The sequence below is a fragment of the Cyprinodon variegatus genome, unplaced genomic scaffold (genome assembly GCF_000732505.1).
Source record: "Cyprinodon variegatus isolate N-32 unplaced genomic scaffold, C_variegatus-1.0 Scaffold82, whole genome shotgun sequence".
Lineage (NCBI taxonomy): Eukaryota > Metazoa > Chordata > Actinopteri > Cyprinodontiformes > Cyprinodontidae > Cyprinodon > Cyprinodon variegatus.
Genome location: NW_015150535.1, coordinates 843,411 through 854,931, shown reverse-complemented (window position 1 = coordinate 854,931; position 11,521 = coordinate 843,411). Strand labels below are relative to the sequence as shown.

Genomic DNA, 11,521 nt, shown 5'->3' with positions numbered 1-11,521 from the left:
TTCAGCATGGGGGTGAGTAGAAAATGAAGGCTAATCATGTTTTGGGTGTACTATTCCTTTAAATAAACTTCTTTTAGAAATCCCCTAGTGGATGTTTTCAGTTAAACATTAGTATAAATCCAGCTGTTCTTAGGCCACAAATGTGAAACAAAAAGGGATGAGCACATCAGAGAAATCAGGAATGAGGATCTGGAAACATTTAAACCAGAGTGACGTAATGAAAGCAATCTCCCAATCATTATTCAATAATGGAAAAGAGCTCAGGCAGGTGTTGAAAGGTTGCAGTTGCTTACCTGACTTCAAATCTACCAAGACATGATAGTTTAGCTGAACTACAAAGACTAACACCTCAGGAACAACAGGACAACATCAGAACTGATATTTTTTGTTTTTGTTTTTGACAAAGGTCATGTAGGGGAGATGGAAAACATGATGGACCATTCCTCAGCAGACGCCATACAAATCAACCACTTTAAAACATGGCGGTGGCATCATCATGCTATGGTATATGGGGCTTTTTTTTTATCAGCCCCCAGTAGCAGTTTCTGGAAACATGAATTAAGCTCATATATACCTGAAACCAGTCTTTAGGATTTAAGAAGATGGTGTTTTGAATGGATGCGGAAAAATATAGACTTATGTAGACACCATCAATACATAAACCATTTTTTTCCTCAAAAATCTACTCTGAAACTGTATTTGGATTTTAAGAATCACAGACCGCTGGATAAAAGAAAAAAAACATATTCATGTGATATAATGGCCTAGTCAAAGTCCAGATCTAAATTCAGTTGATCTGTAAAAATACCTAAAAACTGATGTTAACAGACATAAAAATATTCCTTTATTTTCTAGTTATGTTTCATTTAGTGTTGGTCTATCACATTAAATTGTAATAAAATAATATTTTGAGGGTGTAATCTAACAAACTAAGATATCTTAAGGGGTGTTTACACTTTGATGAGTCACTGTATGTAGCTCCTCTCTTTGGGTTGTAATGCAGGAGCTTAAATGAAGTGAAAACAGTAAAAACAAACAATGGTCCAATGTAACACAGAATCAGCACAAGTCAGTGCCATCAACTATCTAACTTCAGCTGAAAGCAGGAAAAACTGCATTTGCAAACAACCGGGATAGATAAAGGGCAACCTCTGCTGAGGCGATGGAAAAGGGCACATTAACCGAGGCAAAACAAAAGACTTTGAAGGCAAACAGGTCAGGCAACTGGGTTCAGCCCAATCATCTTTTCCTCATGTCACAAGGATCTTTTTGGGCTTTTTGCTTATTGAACTTAGAAACTTTCAGGTTCAGACAATGGGAGAAAACAAATAGGGAAGAAAAGAATCTGTAAACGAAAAAGACACAGTTGAATCTAAAAAGCAGCAAACCACCTGTTTATGAGGAGATACTTTATCCTCACACATGGATTTTTTTGATGGATGATGATTTATTTGATCACTCCTGTGTTTCCTGATAGTGTCACAGCTCCCTGATAATTCCCACTGTGCTGCCAAACTCCCTCTGAGCCTCGCTGCCGGTAAAAAAGCTGCATCACTGTGACACTTTGCCTCCATTAATATTTCCAAGAGCCTAGAGCAGAGCAAATCTCCTGCTGACCGTAACCTCCCTCCCCCGCTGTTGCTCCCAGCATACTACAACCTGACAGTCAACCCCCCCAACCCCTATTACATCCATCCAACAACATAGATAAGCACAAAAGAGCAGCATGACAAGCTGAATGCAACAAGAAATGTGACCTTTTCATAGCCCAGGCTGAAAACAAGCAGCATTCAACAACATTTCAGAAGCACTGGTTGCAGTTTTCTGTTTAGGTTTTAATTTTGATCAAATCCTTGATGACGTCAACCAGTTAGCTTCCTCTTAGGCAAACTTCTAATGAAAGGTTTATCCTCATTTTAACCATTTTCTTTTTCCAAATGATGCAGATGTTTCACTTTACTGTAAATTCAAGGCAATGTTCCTTTAACCATCCATCCACCCATCCAATTATCCATCTGTTTATCCATGCATACATACAAATTATAACCTACCCACCCATCCACCCATCCATCCATTTATCCATCCATCCATCGATCCATTTATCCATGCATCTGTTTATCCATGCATCCCTCCATTTTTCTGTTTATCCATCCATTCCTTTATCCATCCATTAATTCATCCATGCATCCATCTATTGTTTTTTTTTTTAGCCAACCAGAAGAATAACAGATAACCTCCCTCTCTCTAATATCCTCCTCCAGCCTGTTTTTTGTCGCCTCCAAACCAGCATTCGTTGACTTCAGGGTCATGGCGGTGGGACATGCCACAAAAACCTCTTAACCCCTAGAACCCTACGGACCCACCGGTGGGTCCAGCTGCTACCTGACCTCGTAATTTTAACAAACCCCCAGTATTGATGTAAAAAACACATTTGGCACAGTTTGGTGACATTTATGGATAAATGTGCCAAAATGGCCCCTCCGCCTAAGAAATTTCTCACTAATACCATTCTAAAATAAATATGATTCATCTGATTGAGTCCAAATTTGGTATATTTTTACACAACATTTAGATTTAAAAGTCTGTACTACTTTTTTGTGCTATAAATAATATTTTGGTAGTGTTTTGCAATGTTTATTTCAAAGAAAATTTTGGCGAGGTTCAAAAAATGCAAAATATTTTGTATTTTGTCCCTAATATTTCAGGCAGGGTCAAAGCTACAATGGTGCTGACAACAGAAAACCATTCATGACATCTTACCTTTACAGACGTACCAAAAGTTTCTTCTTAATTTTAATAGCTGTGAGGCTATAAATGATTTACTTTTGTGTGTTTTTGTCAGGCAGAAATTTATTTATACCCCCTTAGGGTGTAAGAGGTTAATGGAAGCACCTAGTTGCCATCTTGATAGGATCCACAAACTACCTTAGATAAACTGTTTCATTTCAGAGTATCAGCAGTTCTACTGCCAGTTTCCCCCAGATGACAGAGCTCCTCAGGGCTGTATGCAGCCATCCTACAGAAAAAGACGGATCATGTTATTTCAGTCATCAACCTTAATTAAAATTCTTAGTTTTAGACTTGAAACAAGATCCATTAACAAAACTACCTGGCTTACTGACATTTCTTCTACAGATATGGTACAGATCCAACCGGCCAACACATGCTTTATCCCACCTCTAGCTGAGAACATTAAAACAAGACACCTGAACTCCTTTATTTGGGGCAAAGTCAAACTCCTAATCTGTAGGAACTATGAACTTTTCTGTAAAGATTCACCCTGTTTAAATAGTGGAGAACTCTGAGTTGTCATCTGATCCAGATGTCTGGGCCAGTCCTCCAGAAAGAGCTGAGCCAAAAGAAAGGTCTGAATGTATCAGCTGATTTACAATCAGACCGTTAACCATGGTCAAGAAAATAAAACTAAAAGAATGAGATTATGAATTCAACAGCTGAGATAAGCTTCCTTCATAAGGTAGCTTGGCTAACCATAACCAATAGTTTTAGGTGGGAGTAGAACTGCTGAAGGGAGTCAGCCAAGTTCATCAACTAAGTGTGTTAGTTCCCACGATGAGAGGTCCAGAACTTTCTGGGGAGGATTTACATGTTTTTATGGCCTGGAAACATCTTGCGATTTCCTCTCCCCAAAAATGAGCAGGGTGTTCCTCCTCAACCTGATTCTCAAAAGTGCAAGACAGACAGATCTGCTACTGGACTAACCAGTCCATTTCAGTTATCTATAAATCAATTAATCTAGTCAAAGGGCATGCTGCAAATGCTACAAATATTCCAATTTTATGTTCTATGAATGACAGATGAATGATGCAACCTTAAACATTAAACTTGATTATTTTTAACGACGAAAATAAAGGTCTTATCTCAAAAGAGCTGAGAAGCTACATAAATAGAAGCCTCACTAGTTGTGAAAACATCCAGCAAATATAAATGAATAGATGGAGATTCTGCGAACAGCTGAGGAAATCTCCAAGGACCAAGGCACTATAGACCAGAAGCACACTTAGCAAGCAGCTTCACTCACCACCTCCACTCACAGCACGCCTCCTGGTCTGTTGACGGAGCTTCAGCGTATAATAGCTGATCCCTAGCTCTAATTAAAAGCCATCTTGTCGTGTTACATCCTCGAGGTGGAGGAGGCAAAGAGAGGACACTTGTTTTTCTTCTTTGTGGAACCTCACTAATCACTTTTTCCATTTGCTGAATACCACCTTTTGTAGCAATAATCCCCTTCAAGCCATCAGGATAAATCAAAACAGTTTTTTTTTTTTATGACTGTTGCTCTTTTTTGCACAGTGTGAAGTCATGAAGTGTCGCAAACCTCCTGAAGCTGCAACAATCTTCAACGACGAGAGGGTGCAAAGTACTGAACCATGAAGTCGGATAGACAAAACTGATTTTTTTTTTGTTTTGCCAGCTACGTTTACATTTTCTTAAGATGATGTAAAGAGAGGAAAGAAAAGCGAAAGCAGGGGCTTAAAACTACCAAAGGGGGATCTGAAAAGTGAAACAGGATGAAGCGAAATAAATCAAGCTGTGTAAAAAAAATTTGTTTCTGTAATCAAACTTGAGTGCACCACAGAAATGTAAGAAAAAGAAAAAACCTGTAGGTGTAAACAGCCTGCCAGAGCAGCATGTCCATTTTGTATGGAGGGGGAGTCACTCAGAACCTTTATCCTACTTACAGTTTATCTTCCATATAACCTGCCTTAAAATCAGTTTACTATTACAGACCTTACAGATGAATAAGTGTAAGGACTTTATGTTAAACTAACAAACTGCTTCACTGAACCTTTTGTCAATGTGGGGGTGAAGGTTGACAGAGATGAGGGAGGCAGAGGTGAGTTCCTTAAAGGTTTGATTAAATCAAAAAGGCAACAGAAACAACATCTAAGAACAAAAATACAGGAAACCAAAAACCAGGAGATGTCAGGGGACAACAAGTAACAGCAAGAAACCAGTAAAGTTGAACTGGAGAGGTGGTGTATATATGGGGGACAGAACAAAGAATGTGCTAATGAGGTGATATGGAGCAGGTGTGGATAGAAGTAACTAGAAGGGAGCCAAGGGGAAAGGAAACAGTCACAAGGGGGCAACAGAGAGTAACTCGAGAAATACAACCCAGCTTAAATATAACACAAAATGGAAAAGAACCAATTACCAACAAAACAGAATGACACAAATAACAGGAAACTCAAAAAATAAATCAAAAAGAAGTCCAAAGGGGGAGAAACATAAAACACAAAAGGTTACGTTTTGAATGCTCTACTAATCTCTAAGATTTATTTCACAGAACAATTAGGTCCCTCCCCTAAAACATAAAAGACTGCCTTTTTTAATGATCTGCTCTGAAACTAACATAAAGGGGTGGAGTTATCTTCAGGCAAATCTAGGTGGCCCCAAGCTTCTAAAGGCCCCTTGAAACTCATACACATGTAGATTATACAGTGATTACTTATTAGCTCATATTGATGACGTTTTAGACTAAAACCCTTTCATTACATTACCATGAAAATGCATGTTGTAATATGCGTATTTCATGACCCCCAACCCGCAGTCTCCCGTATATTGGAGCAGTCCATTTTACTGCACATGTGCAGAAAGGATCCAGGAAGCAGGCAGTAAATATAGGAAAACAAACAAATATAAGAGAGAAAAGAAGAGAAAAAGAAAAAAGACAAAGCAGGAGAAAGTATGAACCTAATTTAAAAAAAGGGACATAGAGATGAAGAAAAGAAGAAAAAGGGTAAAAGGCAGATGTGGGAAAGAAAAAGGAATAGAGGGACAAAAGATAAAAACCAATAATATGTGTATTCTGTTAAAACATTTGTATCTGTATGATTCCCCTGTTGTTTTGTGTTGTCTTCTCATTTCAGAGGGCCCCACAGCCCCACAGAAGTTTAAGGCTACTTTTTGGAAATGACCAGCTACCTCAGTGGAAACGTACAAATTCACATCTAGAACCAACCATGAACTGCAAGGTTATTATCAGAAAACCAACATGTGAATTCCATGTAACTGACAGTTTAATTTCCAGATCATCTCCAAACACTTACTACTAAATAAACTGCTGATTAATTTCTGGAACTTACAGGCCATTTTTAAAATACATGAAGATTTCTTACAAAGAATTTTCAGAAAAGCTACCTTTAAATAAATGCATGGATTATATTCATAGAAAACACAGAATACTGTCATAGACAGCGAGTTTTCAAAGCTTACCTTTAAGATGCAGCTTTTTATTATTCACCTAGACTTTATTTCCCATATTTTAACTCAAATGGACACTATCCTTAAACCAACATCTTTTAAAATATAACCTAAACTTACAGGTTACAGGCCTACAGGCTGCTGTTGTTCATATTACTTCATGATGTCATCTGTAGCTTGCAGGTTGCATTTACGGAGCCTTTGTGGGTTTTTAAGGGAGCTTAGAGACCACTTTTATAAAACATACAAGTCAACCTCTGTACCCTGTTTGGAACCAGTGTGTAATCCTTTTAGATGCATCATCAAGCTTTTCTGGTGAGATCAAATAAAAATGCCAAATAATGCAAAAAAGAAAAAAAAAAGAGTTGGGTTTGAACCCCATTCACTCACCAGGCGTTCCGACATTGGCGTTTTGTCACTTGCAGGTAGATGTTGCTCCAATGCCAAGACGATACAGTTGGCGATAATAGTTGCCAGGATCATGTACTCAAATGGAGTGTGAAGGTTAAGGATCATTCAGAACATTTTTAAAACACAAATCTGCTTCATTTGTGAGGTTAAAAACAATAAACAAGACAGTTATGGAAACAATACATTACAAACACAGTCTCTATGGAAAGCAAAACATAACACCAACCATAAATCATTAAGACAGTTTTGTTTTTCTATTGTGTTTTTCTATTAAATATATAGATCAGGTTCAGCTGATTCTGATCCTTTTAGGTGGTTCTTTTTGACTGACTTGTACCGATATCAGCATATTTTTATTATCCATTAGAGACACCCAATCCAATAATTTAACAAAAAGTTGTCTTTTTTACTCCAAAGAACTGATTTTGAGAGATTTTCTGTTTATTTTTTTCATTTTCTATTAACACTAAATGGGTTAACCCCCAGAAAACCAATAATTTGAGCGCAAACAATAGATTCATTATAGTTGTTTTTCATAGTGATGAAAGCGGATCAGATCCTGCTCTCTGCTCTCGTTTGTTACAAAATCTCCAACTTCCCGGCCCTGGCCATTTCACTGTAAAAACAGATTTAATTAGCAGGAAATTTTCTTACAAAATTATGAAAAGTTACTCATGGCTTTAAACAATTGAGTTATAGTCGAGGCAAATGATCTGTTTCCATAAGAAAATGGGCTCTTAGAAAACAGATCTAATTCATTTAAATGTGTAATTTGTATCCTATAATAAGTGCTTATTTTTAGATTTAGTGACATAAAAAAAATTGTCCAATGTATTTTAACATACACAGTTTAATTATTAAGTTATTAACTGTATTGTATTATTTAATTGTACAAATTTCCGGAAAATATTCTCTTCCATGGCCTTTCAAAAAAAAAAAAAAAGATATATCATATATTCCCTTTGTTCTTATTATTAATATAGAACCTACTACTGTATTGCTCTCCACTATGTCAGACTTAGACTTATTTGAAAGGCACCATTGAACTTTATTTTTTTAATCCAACATAAAAGCAGCTCTTCAGGTTTGTCCTTCCTATATGTGAGGACTGAGGACACAGATCTCTACAGTTCCTGCAGTGGCAGTCATGATGGATTAATACAAGAAAAAAAAATCTGCAGAGAAATATAAGACCCAAAGACTAATTAAATACTTAATCAGTGGTTTCTATGATGATGCATTCACTAAAATCTATATGCTGTACCAGAAACAATTTTGTAATGGTGAGATCAGCATGTTCTGAATCTGTCTGCCATGTTTAATGGAGAAGTTATGGCAAATAAGATAGGTCTTTGACCTCCAATTTAAAGGGGTAGAGTTAAATGTAACAGAAACTCTCCTTTTTTATGCCTTCTGGGATGATTTAAGAAAAAAGTCTTAATCCAAAACATCTGCATATTTGTAATTTAAAACAAATTGGTTTTCAGATTCAAATGCTGAAGTCTGTGATGTCATCATTTTTCATCTAAACTTTTTATATTTAATATAATAATACTCCCATAAACCTTAAAGGAATAGTACACCCAAAACATGATTAGCCTTCATTTTCTACTCACCCCCATGCTGAACAACACTCTGGAGTACTTTTTTGATATCTCAAATGCATCTGGAGATCTGGGAGGCTTCTTGCTGTCTGCTGACATTCAAATAATGGAGGTCTATGGTGCCCGAGGCAGAAAGGTCCATAAAAGTCCACAAAAAACGTGTCAATATTCCTCCATACTGCTCGTCCAATGTATTCCAAGTGTCCTGAGTGGGTAGCATCCAGAATTTACTCGAAACGAAGTCATTTAGAATGTTTTTAGAGCATAAACAGTAGTGTATAGGATTTCCTGAAAGCGCGCACATGCGCGTTCACGACGCTACGGAAGCCGGCAGACCAAACCAGATGAAAGTGCGCATTCAGCGTCTGCTCTTCCAATAATGCAAGCGTAGAAGAAGAAATGTGCCGTTTACCTGTGCAAAGAAAGAAACAACGAAAGAAAAATGTCTGAGGACTTCAGTGTTGAGGAAGAGCATGAGTTCTTTGCCGAGCTGAATGCGCTGGTTTGGTCTGCCGGCTTCCGTAGCGTCGTGATCGCACATGTGCGCGCTTTCAGGAAATCCTATACACTGCTGTTTATGCTCTAAAAACATTCTAAATGACTTCGTTTCGAGTAAATTCTGGATGCTACCCACTCAGGACACTTGGAATACATTGGACGAGCAGTATGGAGGAATATTGACACGTTTTTTGTGGACTTTTATGGACCTTTCTGCCTCGGGCGCCATAGACCTCCATTATTTGAATGTCAGCAGACAGCAAGAAGCCTCCCAGATCTCCAGATGCATTTGAGATATCAAAAAAGTACTCCAGAGTGTTGTTCAGCATGGGGGTGAGTAGAAAATGAAGGCTAATCATGTTTTGGGTGTACTTTTCCTTTAAGACCTAAACCGTTATTCCCTAAAATAACATGAAAATGATCCATTTAGTCATTAAAATCCAACTTTCTTTGAGCATTTTAAACGTAAACTAGACTTACAAATTCTGCAGGATGGCTGAGGTACAGTGTAAAAAAGTCAGGGGGGTTGGTTATTTTAGATCAAATATTAATTAGGATCTACTAGGAAACCAGTTTCATTTGTTTGTATATTTTGTTAACACTAAAATGTATCTGTAGTAGAAGTAGTACTTTCTGTTCAATCTTTTTTTTTTTGTCTTGGTTAGGGCTCCTCTGTCACCATCAGTGCAGGATAGTATGGAGGCCATCAGCCTGCGGTTCTGCTGAGTTGTTTAAGGAGCTCAGTTTAATCTAACAGCGTCCTACAATTTACCTGAACTAGCTCATATTACTCCCATTCTAAAAGCCCTTCAACGGCTCACAGTTCTGTTCTGTATAAATAGTAAAATCTTGGTACTGACATACAGAGCTCTGTATGGTCAAAGTCCCTCCTATATCAGAGATCTGTTATATTTCTATAATCCCTCTTGGAGTTTCAATAAAATAAATGCAACTATATTTTGGCAGTAAGGAAATATAAGGTTGGTTATACGACATTTTTCTGAGGCAAGATAATTCAAAGTGCTGGACATGAAGGTAAAAAAACATAATTATATTGCTTTGGCATAAAGGAAACATGATTAAAGAAGATAAAATTAATAATTAAAATAAAAGGTTTAGATTAAAAAGATGAAATTATTAATAAAGTAGGAAAAGACGAGTTGAACTGGAAACTTAACTATTAATGTTTAGATAGAACAGTTAAAGGCCGCTCTGAATATAAATACATTTTTATTCTAGATTTAAAGCAACTGAGGGTTTCAGTGCTTTTGCAATTTTCTGGGCATTTATTTCAGATTAGTGGAGCATAAGAAAGTTAAGCTGCTTCTTCATGTTTGTTTCTGGTTCTGGTTCTGCAGAGCAGTTTATATCAAGTAGACCTGAGAGTTCTGGGTGGTTGATCGATAACAGCAAGTCTGAAGCTACTGTGTTGTGGAGCTACGCCATTCAGTGATTCATAGACTAACAGAAGCCTAACAAAAAGCCAGAAGAATGACTTTTGACTGATGTTCTCTACTTTTTTAATTTTAGTGAGGATGCAGGCAGCAGCATTCATTAGCTGCAGCTGTTTGATCGACTTTTTAGGCGGACCTATGAAGAAACAACTTCAGTAATTTATTCTACTAAAGATTAACTAATTCATTAATTTTCGCAGTCCTGCTGAGACATTAGTCCTTTAATCCTGGAGATGTTTTTTGGTGAAAGAAAGCCGACTTTCTTATGGCCAGTAACGATCCCTGATGGAAAATAAACTCAGCAACTCTGTACAACCCCCAACCAACCCCCCCGCCCTCATAAAAATAACTTAAAATTAACTGTTTGCCTCATTTTCCATAGTTAGTTTTTCCTTCCACTAAATTTTCCCATGCTTGAAAATGGCACCTACAACCACTTAAGTACGCAAATAATACTTTATCTAAATACCTTCTGTGAGAAGGGTGTCATTGACTCGTGTTTTTATCTTTACTTGCTTTTATGCTGCTTCTATTTTCCTTATTTTTTAATGCTTTAATTCGGAGGTCTTCAACAGGGGGTCCGCAACCCCTAGGGGGTCCACGGAGGTACTAAATGGGGGTCGCAAAAGTTTTGGTTGATTAGACTTTTTTTTTATATTCCACTAATTGAAATGTCTTTAAATACACATTAACACAAATTCAACAGACTGTAGTAAACATATAAATGGAGGCAGAAGATGTCTTTCAGACATCAATGCACACATTTAGCGACACACAGGAGCTCTTTCAATCTGGGCACCGTTTCATTCACAACACCTATCCCATCAACCAGGAATCAGAATCAGAAAAACTTTAATAATCCCAGGGCGAAATTACTTTTGTTACATTACTCCATCTGTAATAGAGTGACTATAGGACCAGTTTGATATAGCACAGTTTCAAACATTATATGTATAATTAGGGGGTCCCTGCTCCATCTCACCATCATTTTGGGGGTCCTTGGCCTGGAAAACGTTGAAGACCCCTGCTTTATTTCACATAAAATGCTTTCAATTGTCTTTGTACTGATTTGTGATAAATAAATTTACTTTGTCTATCCTTGCCTTGCCTGTATTTTGGATTACTTTCTGGTTAGCATTGCCCCCATGTAAGCGATAAAAATGGTTACAGCATGTTTTTACTAGAAATCACTAAAATAAACCCATATAATTAGTTACTTAAAAAGTCAATTATGGGTTTTATAAATCATCAAAATTATCTGCAATTAGCGCTTGGGTGTAGTCAGTCGATACAGTGAACTGTGTTCACTTTTTTTGATTCGTTTCCTTA

General features: G+C 37.2%; 1 protein-coding gene across 1 annotated transcript in view; it reads right to left on the bottom strand.

Moving 5' to 3' along the window:
- LOC107083739 (probable voltage-dependent N-type calcium channel subunit alpha-1B) overlaps window positions 1–11,521 on the bottom strand; it is a 270,890-nt gene that overhangs the window by 250,754 nt on the left and 8,615 nt on the right. Inside the window, exon 4 of the mRNA XM_015373178.1 lies at window positions 6,616–6,721. Coding sequence (XP_015228664.1) covers window positions 6,616–6,721 — 106 coding nt within the window. The remainder of the gene's footprint in view (window positions 1–6,615; window positions 6,722–11,521) is intronic.